Source organism: Terrapene carolina, unplaced genomic scaffold (genome assembly GCF_002925995.2).
Source record: "Terrapene carolina triunguis isolate 2854851 unplaced genomic scaffold, T_m_triunguis-2.0 Scaffold93, whole genome shotgun sequence".
NCBI lineage: Eukaryota > Metazoa > Chordata > Testudines > Emydidae > Terrapene > Terrapene triunguis.
In genome coordinates this window covers 15308372-15321557 of record NW_020664444.1, presented here as the reverse complement: position 1 = coordinate 15321557, position 13186 = coordinate 15308372, and the positions used below count along the sequence as shown (strand labels likewise).

Here is a 13186-nt window from a genome sequence, read left to right as displayed (position 1 = left end):
CAAAGCCCCCTCCGACACTCTGAACCTCTGGGCCCCAGCCCGGAGCCCCCTCCTACATCCCAAACCCCTCATCCCCAGCCCCACCTGAGAGCCCGCACCCCCAGCCTGAGCCCTCACCTCTGCCCCAGCCCAGAGCCTCCTCCCGCATTTCGAACCCCTCAGACTCAGCCCTGAGCCCCCTCCTGCACCCCAAATCCCTCATCCCCAGCCGCACCCCAGAGCCCACACCCCCAGCCGGAGCTCTCACTCCCTCCCGTACCCCAACCCCCTGCCCTTGCCCAGTGAAACTGAGCGAGTGAGCGAGGGTGGGAGAGAGCAAGTGACGGAGGGGGGATGGAGTGAGTGGGGGCTGGGGCCTCAGAGAAGGGGCGGGGCAGAGGGTGAGACAAGGGCATTGGGTTTTCTGCATTTAGAAAGTTGGTAACCCTAATCAGAGCCCAGGAGGGAGCTGAGGCCCATCAAGGGCAAACCAGTCCCGAAGAGTCCAACCTGGCATCCTAATTCCTAACAACTTCACAGCAAGCCCAGTTCTCACACTAGTGCAGCAGGGGCCTAATCAGATCTGGTAGTGGGTGTGAGTCCAGGTGGCTTTCTCCTTGGTTCTAGTGGCTGCTGTTACTCTCTCTGTCGGAAGTTATTTGCAGTCTCAGGCAGACATCACTGCATCATGGGTCACATTTTAAAGATTTTTTTTCACTATCATGAGGGCTAGAAACTTACAGATATAAATACGTTTTTTAAATTAAAATTCAGGCTCTGATGTCATTGCATGATTCAGGAGCCAGGGCCCTATGCCATGTTCCTGTTGTTTTTATGTCTCAACTCAGCCCTGCCGCAGGGTGTATCCAAATCCCCATGAGAAAGAGCTGATCCGAGGAGCCCAGCACACATGATCATATTTTGAACATGTGCACTATCCATTGTAAGTAGCATCTCAAGTTACTGGAGCTTGGTTTGTGTGCAGAGCACCACTACTCCTCCCTCAAATTCAGGCCCTGAATAGAATTCAGATACACACTGAGGAGAATTGGGTGTTGGGGAAAGAGTTCACACACATACACAATCACTGAGGAGAATGGGGATCTGGGGAGCAGAGTTCATTTACACAGACTGATTCTCCACTGCCCTGCACCTGGTGTAGCCACTTACACCTATGCAAAGTAAGTAAAAAATATTATCACACCACATAGTCCTGCTCTTTCCTATGCCTCACCTCAAAATGACTACCCGCAACAGCCTCACTCCCCACCATGACTATCTACTATATTCAGCTTTAAAACCCTGGTTCATACCAAATCACTCAAAGGCAAAATTTTAACTTTGACCATACTTTTAATGTAACAATAAAACACTTTACCATTTGCCAGTGTCCATGTGTCTATAGAGATTATAGACCAGATCCTCTGGTCAGGCTGCACCCAGCAGAGTCTATAGGTGTAGTCAGACTCCACTGAGAGGGAGTTGAGCCCAAGTAGCCCAAAGAACATGCATAATCATATTTTGAACATGTGCACAATCTACCATGAGTGGTGTCTCATGTGGGCAGAGCTTATTCTGTTGGCAGAGCTTGGAAAAATTCCATCACCATTTATTTTTCCAATCTGATCCCTGACTCTCGTACAGATTCTGACCTCACTTATACCAGTGAAAACTCAGAGTAATTCTATTATCCTGAGTGGAAATTTTCTGGAATTACAAGAGAGCAGATTTTGGGTTCCAGGCTGCTAGAAACCGTAGGTGAAATCCAGGCTCCACTGAAGTCAATAACAAAATTCTTCTCATTTACTTCAAGACCAGGATGTTACCCCCTTACCTTTTGTTTGCATTTTGTCTGAATAGTCTTTGTTCACAGGTGTGTTGCTGTCACTTATAACCTGGATCAGCTCCCCTTCTGGGTAGTCAAAACTGGCAGGGAATGCTTTGGCTCACTACTGATAGAAATAGTGAATGCTTTCTTCCTTATACACACTACTAAAACATTCAGTAAACCAGTCTGCTCTTTAAAAAACAACACTTGATTGCCAACAGCTTAGCAAATTTACCATCTTCTGTCTAACCTCTCCTTCCTGGGAGATGTTATTGAGAAGATGATAGTGAACAAAATCCAGCAACACCTGGCTTCTGCTGGCATCCTAGATTGCCCAGTCTGGCTTCCTGTGAGGCTATGGCACAGAACAGCACTGGATGACCTTGTGGCAATTAACAAAGGGGAAATAACAATGCAATTACTTCCAGATCTGTCAGCAGCCTTTGATACTGTTGGTCATGATCTCCTGTTGACTCTTCTGTGTGCTATGGCAGGAATCAATATTATTGTGCTCAACTGACGTCTTGCTTTCCTCTCCAAAGAGTTATGATGGACATTTGTCCCTTTCCCCCAAGAGCTTTGACATGTGGAATCGCAGAGGGTTCAATCTTGTCAATGGTCAACATTTTTGTACATCCTATGGGATAGCATGAGATGCCACAGGCTGTTTTGGCAATAATATACTGATGAGACAAAACGCTGTTTCCTTTATATTCAGGCTGGTCTACACTAGCAGGTTAGGTTGACCCAGCCATGTTTCTCAGGGGTGTGAAAAATTCACACCCCTGAGAAATGTAGTTAAGCCGACCTAAGTCCCAGTGTAGATGGTGCTAGTCGATGGAAGAATTTTTCCATTGACCTCGTTACTGCCTCTTGGAGAGGTGGATTTGGTTGGTTGGCAGTCACTGCTGAGTGACATAGCATACATCTTTGTTCTTTTGAGAGCCAAGTACATGGCCTCCACAGTACTTTCATCCTCTCAACTTTGTGGAAACTGGAATTCAATCTGGACCCACTGAATGGCAGTTAGAAAAGTTTTTTACTTGGCAAGCTGCAACAGGAGGTTGTGAACAGCAGTTTGTTGTATGTCCATACAGCTATGGTAATTTCACAATGGTACAGCTTTACAAAGTAATATGATCCATTTTAAAGGCCTACTAATTGTTGATTTGGTCATTTCAATTTGTTACAGCAAAGTATTCATTTTAGAAGTCTGACAGTAATATTATCCTTGATTAAAACTCTACGGAATATTGCAACATATCAACAATAATTATTACAAAAAATTAGCAGTATTCTCTGAAGATAATTTAAATGGAGGAGCATTCTTCAAAGATATTTGTTCACATTGTGGAGGGAGAGACAGTTTAAGTATCTCTCTATTATCCAGCTACACAGAAGTCTCCAGTTGTATGCAAAACAACAGGCTTTTAATGTACAAGCATTTATTTAACAAAACTAATTTACAGCAATGACATCTGTCTGTTACTATCTTCTTACAGCAATATAACAATAGACATGAAGGAAGAAGCTCTTTCATTTGAAGAGAATTCCCGAATTCAGTGAAGTGAGTGGAGGGATGGTGCAGAAAAGAATATGTTCTTAGTGAGGATTTTCTTTTTAGCTGTAAATGTTATTTTAGAGTTTTGAAGGGGACTTTATATAATTTTTCAGCAGGCAGCTTCCAAAATTTGAGGTAATGCACCAGTACATTCAGACATACACATCTGATGGCTAGCATGGATAAATGGGATCCTGCTGATGCAACTCTGCAGATGGTCCCAAAACCTGTGACCTCTACATGGAAACCTTACAGTTCAAACAGCTAATGGCTGTTTTGATCTGTGCAATGACAGCTCTTGGATGACAGAAGAATTCAGATTTTTAAACTGCAGCATTTTCAAAGACTTCCAATATCACAGAGCAGGCACACTGAAGGATGAAGGTTTCTGACAGGGCACAGTAAGCTCCCTTGGGAAGACAAAAAAAAAAAAAAAAAAAAAAATCTGAGTGTGAACATTAAAGTGAACCAGAGTACCCATTTTGAACCTGTATAATGTTCCATGAAAAGACACAAGCCATTAGTTGTAATGTTCAATTACAGGGTCCTGCAAAAGTGTTCTAATTAGTCACTTTCTCAATTTGCTATCTGCTGACTTCTCAAGTTGAATAGTCCCCAGAGAAAATGGTGGTCCCATTAGCTGCTTGTGTAGCTTGATACAGATGGGTGATGAGGACTACATAAGGTTCCTGCTCCTCTCTGATTTCTAAAAACACAAATCACTAGCCACTTTTTTTTAATTAAAGAAAACACCCTAAGAAATACATAGTTAAACTATCAGGCAGTTTAGGTTAAATTTAGGTTTTATAAAAGTTTTTGGGAAAGTATTATTTATTAATATTTATTATTTGCTTGCTGATTTTAATAGACGTAAACCAGTTATTGTGTTGATTAAACATGCCTCATCAGTATTTCCAACCCAAACATTAGAGTATTGTGCTACCATGTCAGAAAGAAAGAAACTAACGAACTACAAATACTGTTCAAACTAAGAGAAATTCAAAAAATAAACAATATAAATTAGGGGAAAATAAATTAGATTTAAAAACATACTTTCTGTTTTAGTAGTTCCAAGTGTTGTTATTAACACAGGTAGAAGTTTTGCTATAGGAATATATGATTTTGTTTCCATTCTTTTAAAAGACAACTACAGCAAAAATGTGAAGACAAAGGTTTATTTTCTAGAATTAATTGTGTGTGTGTGTGTGTGAAGGGGGTGGGGAATAAGTGGGATAGTATGGAGGGATATTATACATAGAATCATAGGACTGGAAGGGACCTCAAGAGGTCATCTAGTCCAGTCCCCTGCACTCATGGCAGGACTAAGTATTATCTAGACCATCCCTGACAGGTATTTGTCTAACCTACTCTTAAAAATCTCCAGTGATGGAGATTCCACAACCTCCCTAGGCAATTTATTCCAGTGCTTAACCACCCTGACAGTTAGGAAGTTTTTCCTAATGTCCAACCTAAACCTCCCTTGCTGCAATTTAAGCCCATTGCTTCTTATCCTATCTTCAGAGGTTAAGAAAAACAATTTTTCTCTCTCCTCCTTATAACAATATTTTACGTACTTGCAAACTGTTATCATGTCCCCCCTCAGTCTTCTCTTTTGCAGACTAAACAAACCCAATTTTTTCAACCTTCCTCATAGGTCATGTTTTCTAGAATTTTAATAATTTTTGTCGCTCTTCTCTGGATTCTCTCCAATTTGTCCACATCCTTCCTGAAATGTGGCACCCAGAACTGGATACAATACTCCAGTTGAGGCCTAATCAGTGCAGAGTAGAGCAGAAGAATTACTTCTTGTGTCTTGCTTACAGCACACCTGCTAATACATCCCAGAATGATGTTCACTTTTTTTGCAACAGCATTTTGTATGTGTGCAACTGATTATTCCTTCCTAAGTGGAGTACTTTGCATTTGTCTTTATTGAATTTCATCCTATTTACTTCAGACCACTTCTCCAGTTTGTCCAGATCATTTTGAATTTTAATCCTATCCTCCAAAGCACTTGCAACCCTTCCCAGATTGGTATAGTCCGCAAACTTTATAAGTGTACTCTCTATGCCATTATCTAAATCATTGATGAAGATATTGAACAGAACCAGACCCAGAACTGATCCCTGCAGGACCCCACTTGTTATGCCTTTGAGGCATGACTGTGAATCACTGATAACTACTCTCTGGGAATGGTTTTCCAACCAGTTTTGCACCCACCTTATAGTAGCTCCATCTAGGTTGCATTTCCCTAGTTTGTTTATGAGAAGGTCATGCAAGATAGTATCAAAAGCTTTACTAAAGTCAAGATATACTACATCTACTGCTTCCCCCCATCCACAAGTCTTGTTACCCTGTCAAAGAAAGCTATCAGGTTGGTTTGACATGATTTGTTTTTGAGAAATCCATGCTGACTGTCACTTATCACCTTATTACACCTCTACCGCGTTATAACGCGACCCGATATAACACGAATTCGGATATAACGTGAAGCAGCTGTCCGGGGGGGCGGGGCTGCGCACTCCGGTGGATCAAAGCAAGTTCAATATAACGCGGTTTCACCTATAATGCGGTAAGATTTTTTGGCTCCCGAGGACAGCGTTATATCGGGGTAGAGGTGTATCTTCTATATCAGTGTTTCCCAAACTTGGGACACCGCTTGTGTAGGGAAAGCCGATTTGTTTACCTGCCCTCCTGTGTTATTTTCCCAACAGATGTCTGAGTAGTTGAAGTCCCCCATCACCACCAAGTCCTGTGCTTTGGATGATTTTGTTAGTTGTTTAGAAAAAGCCTCATCCAGCTCTTCTTCCTGGTTAAGTGGTCTGTAGTCCACCCCTACCATGACATCACCCTTGTTTTTTACCCCTTTTATCCTTACCCAGAGACTGTCAACAAGTCTGTCTCCTATTTCCATCTCAACCTCAGTCCAAGTGTGTACATTTTTAATATATAAGGCAACACCTCCTCCCTTTTTTCCCTGCCTGTCCTTCCTGAGCAAGCTGTACCCTTCTATACCAATATTCCAGTCATGCGTCTTATCCCACCAGGTCTCTGTGATGCCAACTATGTCATAGTTGTGTTTATTTACTAGCATTTCGCATTCTTCCTGCTTATTCCCCATACTTCTCGCATTAGTATACAGACATCTAAGCTACTGATTTGATCCCCCCCCCCACCAGTTCTGTCTTGTCTCTCCTTTTTCCCTGCTATAACAGCCCATGCTACCCCCCAAATTCCGAACCTTCTCCCATGTTTCCATGTTCTTGACTTACCTGTGGGCTTTGGTCACCTCAATGACCCAGCATATCTAAAAGATCACCTAAACTTTTGGGATGAAGACTGTGGTTCACACCTCTGCTCCCCTGGCACAATGGAACTTTCTACCATAAGGATAAAGCTCATCTGTGTAAGGGGCAGCTGCTGTGGTGCCAGAACTGAGGGCAGCCTGCTCATCGGCCATAGCCATCAGCAGCTGATAAGGGAGGATGAGAGGGGCCAGGTGAAGAGGCATGGAATATAGGCAGATGGACAGCGTGGGACACAGGAGGCTGTTGGGGGGTCACATAGAGTGGGATTCAGAAGGACAAATGGGGGGGGGACCGATTGGGGGGGGCTGAATGGGAGTTTTGGTGCAGGGCCACATGGGATCAGGGTGGCTGAGTGTGGGTGCAGGGACAATGGGGGTGTGGGGTGCATGGGGGTGTGGGGACACATGGGGATGGGGAGGGGTGTGGGGGGTATGTGATGACTGAGTTGGGGTGCAGGGACACATGGGAATAAGGGAATGGATGGGGGAGGAGGGTGCAGGGACACATGGGGATGCTGAGTGGGGGTGCAGGGACATATGGGAATGGGGAGAGGGTTTTGGGACACATGGGGACAGGGGCAGATGTGCTTGACTGATTGGGAGAGGCTAAGGGTCTGCATGGGGGAAGCTCTCAACTCCCTAACAATTCCTACCCCCCGGAAAAAAAAATTCTCCATACTTCTCCCACCCACACCCAACAACCATCCAGGTTCACTCCCAGGCTCTTTCCCAGCAATTATTTCCCTCTCCCTCAGCTCCTCTGTTACCCCGACTTCCCGAAGCCTTTGCACTGCTTCTGAGGGGTATGTAAAATACGTTTCTGTATTGTAGTTTAAATTAATTATTACTCAAAGTTCTGTATTAATATGGCTAGTAAGGAATCTATTTGTCAAAAAATATTTCCTGAATATTTTTGTTATCTGTATTGTTACAGACATACTTGTTGACAGGTATTTTGTAATAAATTACCAAAATAATTTAAACTGTTTGATTATACTGTGTTATTTTGACAAATAAAATATGCAGAATTTTGCATAATTTTAAAATATTGTGCACAGAATTTTTAATTTTTTTTTGGCATAGAATTTTTAATTTTTTGGCACAGAATTCCCCCAAGAGTAACAAGTGGAGCAGTATGGGGAGCTGAGAACCCGGGCTTGGCACAGAGCCGACAGACCGGGCTCTCAGCACCGGGCAGTCAGGCTCTCAGCTCAGAGCTCCATGTGGTGCTGACAGGCAATATAAGTAATGCAGTGTCTACACAGACACTACATTGTCCTAACTACATCGACCTAAGTGCTACGCCTCTCGTGGAGGTGGAGTTATTAGGTTGGTGTAGTGGGGGACTTACGTCGGCAGGAGCAATGCTGTAGTGTAGACTCTTGCAGAGGTAGGTCAACGTAAGCTGCCTTACATTGGCCTAACTCTGTAGTGTAGACCTAGCCTGAGTAGGTTTGATTTATTATGGGCAACAGAGAGCAGTACTAACAGAGAGAGAGACACATGAGCCAATACATTACATATGCTTGTAATTTTTGCATAGTTGAAAATTATCTGTACTTCATACTGTAATGCTGTTTACTTGAATGACAATCTTGTTTAATCAGCACATAAATCAAGGTTTTGTGTTTTCCTTTTAATACTTCTTTTTTTGTACAGATGTGGTAAATTCACTAGGAGCTGTTGGTGCTCACTAGCTCTCATTAGTATCATGGGCCATAATGTTTAATAATACCTTGACATATGTTAATATTGCTGGGGATGCTGAATTAAATTAATTGAAGCATGGTTTTGGATAATTAAGGAAACATTCACTGTAATTAATAGTTATTGGAGGCACTGACCCTTTTTTGGGATCAGAGGGAAATTTGTATAATTGAGATGATTATACTGCATTTGTTTACAATAGGATTATATATGATCATTTTGGTTAGAATTTGTATGGGGTAAGCTGTTAGCGATTTTAAATTATTGTGTGCTCAAAACCGGGAAAAGTTCAGTTTGGAAACATGGTTCCACCTGATTCAGGACATCACCATGTGTTTGGTAAAAAAGATTCAGTGCCACTTTTTGTGGTGTGACAGATACTAATAATCATCACAATTTTTTGATGCATTGAACTCTGAAAATATTATGATTATATGTATTATTAATTTCTGCTACTGCCCATTATGGCTAGGTGCTTTCCAAATAAAAAGGAACACTTCATGCACCAAAGATTTTACAATTTAAAAATTGACCTGTCAATATCTATATTCTCAAGTGTGAGTGGGACTAGTCGGTATCTCAGTACCCCAGATCCAATGAATGCAGTGTGCACTGGAATTAGTCTGATGCCCAAGCCCCTTGAAGGACACAGTATGGGATGTGATACCCCAACCCACAGCATTACAGGATGTAGTATGGGGTGAGCATAATCTGCATGTCAGTCTCTCCATCCCCAGGAGTGCAGTTGGGGGAGGGGAGTATTAGCCAGCTCCCTGCCTCCCAGATGTGTAGGAAGCAAATTAGCGAGAGCCTCTATCCCCCAGCGGCATGTGGGGACGACAGATTAGGGCCGTGGCCCCTATGGGTGTGTGTGTGTAGGGGGGGGAGGGGGAATGGCTGGAACAATTTGTATAGTGGGGGTGCTGAGCACTCCTAGTTCCAGCACCTATGGCGTGGGGGTGGGGGACTGGTCAGCGTCCTGGTGTGTGTGTGGGGGGGGGGAATGGTCAGCGCCTCCGGCCACCTAGGGTTAGGCCCAGGCCCATTCCGCACGAGGTCGACGGAGGAAGACTCCTAGCGCGCCATGGCGGGACCCTGTAGAGGGCGCAGCTGGGCGAGCTCGGCCTGGAAAGAGCCGGTCCGTTCCACCCCCCTCGCCTCCGTTCGCTCTGCCAGGCCGCGGGAAGCGGCGGGTCGCTGAGTCCCAGAGGTCCCGGCCATGTGGAGAGGTGGCGGGGGCGCTGCGGGGGAACGGCGGCCCACGTTTTGGCCTAGAGCCACGGGGCCCAACCTGCCGCCGCCCGCTATCGAGTTTCCCGAGGAGGGGCCGGAGCCGCAGTACGACGGTGAGTGAGGGGAGCCGCCGTCCACGACTCTAGCAGGGCCCGAGGGGGAAAGTGCCCCCAGCTGCTGAGGGGAAAGGGCACTGTAACTGCCCCCTCCCGCCCCAGAGGGATATGCGCTGCGGGGGCAGATAACGGGGGCTTAAAGTCCCCCCCCCAGCTCCTGGGACACACTGAGAGAGCAGTGCAAATCCCCCCAACCCCTCCCCCCCAGTGATGGGGCGACATTGCGCCCCTTCCCCTGAGGAGAGTGAGGTATCCGCCCCCCCCCTCCCGGCCCCACTGGGGGATGATACAAAAACCTCTCCGTGGCCCCTGTCATTGTCTGGTGGGGGAGGGGGGTGATGATGAAATTGGCCCCTAATTCTTGCAAGGGGTCAGGTGCCTGGTAGGGAGGGTGATGCAAGAGCAGCACAGCTGTCAGTCATTAATTCCTAATCTCCACTTTTACTAGCTGTCTGCCCTCTTCGCCCTCCTGAAGTATTTCTGAGGAGTTCCTGGAGACTCTGTGTTTTCTATAGGGTCTCCGTGGCCCCTCGCTGTGGCCTTCCTCTGAGTAGGGATGACTCGGGGAATCTGGAAGTTTGATGTAAACTTTTAATGTGGAAGATCATTATTTCTAATCCCCCTTAGGGTTATTTGGGTCTCTGGTTTTCCCTCCATTCTCATTTCCTTCCCACTCTCCACTTGGCTTGTGTCAGGTGCTGCTGTCATGTCTGCTTGTTTTTTGTTTGTTTGACTCTCCTGGGTAGTATTTAAATCTTCTATCAAAATCATTATCCTGATCTTTTTGAAGGATAAGATTTCTGTGAATTCTACAAATCAGTGGAGACTGTGTTACTGAGGTGCATGTGAATATTTCATTTATTAATTAAGGAGATGTTTTTTTCTATAAAACAGTATTTGAGGGGGGGGAAAGCTTTGAAATATTTCTACATAAGAGTGGCCATACTGGGTCACACTAATGGTCTAGCCCAGTATAGTGTCTTCCAGCAGTGGCCAATGCCAGATACTTCTGCGGGAATGAACAGAACAGGGCAATTATCAAGTGATCCAGCCTCTATTATCCAGTATGAGCCTTAAGGACACCCAGAGCATGGGGTTGCATCCCTGACCTGAGGTTAGTTAATAGCCATTGAGGAATCTATCCTCCATTAACTTATCTAATTCTTTTTGGACCCCGTTATACTTTTGGCCTTCACAACAGCCCCTGGCAATGAATTCCACAGATGACTGCATTCTGTGAAGAAGTATTTCCGTTGGTTTGTTTTAAACCTGATGCCTATTAATTTCATTGGGTGACGCCTGGTTTTTATATTATGTAAAGGCATAAATAACATTTCCGTATTGACTTTCTCCACACCATTAATTATTTTATAGACCTTTATTATATTCCCCACTTAGTTGTCTCTTTTCCAAGATGAATAGTCCCAGTCTTTTTAATCTCTTCTTTTATGGAAGTGGTTCTATATCCCTAATCATGTTTGTTACCCTTCTCTGTACCTTTTCCATTTCTAATATATCTTTTTTAGATGGGGTGACCAGAACTGTGTGCAGTATTCAAGATGTGTGCATACCATGGATTTATAGTGGCATTATGATATTTATTGTCTTATTACCGTATATATCCTTTTCCTAATGGTTCCTAACAGGGTGGATTTGATTTAAATCACTAGTCAGGAAGACTCTTTAATCATGGATTTCTGCATAAAAGTGCATTCTTGTTGATTGTTATAATCTTAATACATATTCTTCACAACTCAGAGAGCTGTAGGTTTCCTTTTTAGAAGATACATACTATACATTTTTAAAGAGATTTATTTTGAAAACTTTTCAGATTAGTTTTACAGCTATATCAGAAAATGAATGATTGTTTGGTTATTTCATTTACCAAAGGTAATTGAAGCAGATATTTATGAAGTCATTGAGAGGTGAACTATCTCCAATTCAACAGGTTAATCATTAATATTTGGAGGATTTTCTTTCCGTGCTGTATTAGGAGGAGAACATCACCAGACAGACATTTAAATTGTTTTATTTAACTAAAACAACAACGTTATGTAGTCTTGATTTTTTTTCTTCAACAGAAAACATAATATTTTAACAAAATAAGCATATGAATTTTTGAATTTAGTTAAACATTCAAGTTTTTTAAAATCAGGTTTGTTTTTATTAAAATTGTTTTTAAAATAGTTATATGAAATATTTTAAAAAACCCACAAAAATTAAATGGGCTATGTCAGCCAGGTAAACACGAGAAACTTAAAATATTGGCTTCTGCAGCTAACTTCACCTTCATTTTCCTGTTTGTTCATAATCTGGAAAAGAAAAACAAGCTTTCCTGCTTTTCCAGGTCCCAAACGATTTCTCACTTTGGAATGAATTAGTCCAACGGAAGAAAATATTCTTTCTACACTGGCAGAAGAAGCTACTGCTGCTAAAATGAGATTATAACTTCAACAGTCTCTGAATCCAAGTGCTTAAGTGACTTCCACCGGTTCACTGGTGTGACTTTCTTTAAAACATCATCAGCATACATCTATTTCTTGAATGGTTCACCCTTAGCTCTGAAGTTTATTATAGTTGGCATTATGGAGGGATGATTGCTGGGTGTCCATGTCATAGCCAACTCCTCCTCTTCAGCAGTTAAGGTTTGACCCTGGTACCGAGTATTGAGAATATTTGCAAGAAAATGAGCTGGAGATAATGCTTGTCCCATTCATTTTTTTAATGCTTGTAAGTTAACTCTGTCATTGCATATTTCTCTTTTTAAGATCTCACTCAGTTCCTTCCAAATTTCATCAGCATCAGCAATAAAACAGCTATTTCCCTGCGTTTTGTTCAAGCCTACAGAAATAGGCTTCAGGGTATTCAGCATGTGTTCAACATTTCTCTTAAGCCCAGCGTTGAGAACTTTGGCTGTGACAGTGCCATCTATTTTTTCACAATTTTGTTCACAAACTCATCAGATTAGGCCAGTTCTTGATATAGTGCTCAAAACAGACCACTACTGAGTTCCATTGCACGTCTTGTGGGAGAGTGAGCTTGGTTCCTCCCACATTTTTCAGAGCAGCTGCTCCAAAGTGGTTGTTACGGAAGTATTTTGCAATTTCAACAACATTAGCCTTTATTTCTGGAACACTGAAGTCTTTGGCTAGGAGGTGCATCAAATGAGCACTGCAACCATATGTTATTAGCTTGGAACTCTCTTCTAAATAATTTCTTCTCATCTTGGATACATTTGCAGCATTGTCTGTGACCAAGTTGCGTACTAGACATTTGAATTTTTTTTTCACAGTTTATCTTTTACTGTTACTTCTTGTAAGTATTCTGCTGTGTGTGCATTTCCTGATGTATCAATTGTTTCTGTAAGGAAGACATTCCTTTCTTCTGTTGTCACACAAGCACATACAACAGGATCATTATGGACATTGCTCCATCCATCAAGACTCAGGTTAACA

The 13186-nt window shown here is 43.0% G+C and overlaps 1 protein-coding gene across 2 annotated transcripts in view; it reads left to right on the top strand.

Moving 5' to 3' along the window:
- Nucleotides 1–9545: 9545 nt before the first annotated feature.
- Nucleotides 9546–13186, top strand: part of EIF2AK1 (eukaryotic translation initiation factor 2 alpha kinase 1) — a 36387-nt gene continuing 32746 nt past the window's right edge. For both annotated transcript variants that reach the window (XM_026650718.2, XM_026650717.2), the window contains exon 1: nt 9546–9728. In XM_026650718.2, the coding sequence (XP_026506503.1) occupies nt 9602–9728 (127 nt within the window). In that variant the 5' untranslated portion in view covers nt 9546–9601. The remainder of the gene's footprint in view (nt 9729–13186) is intronic.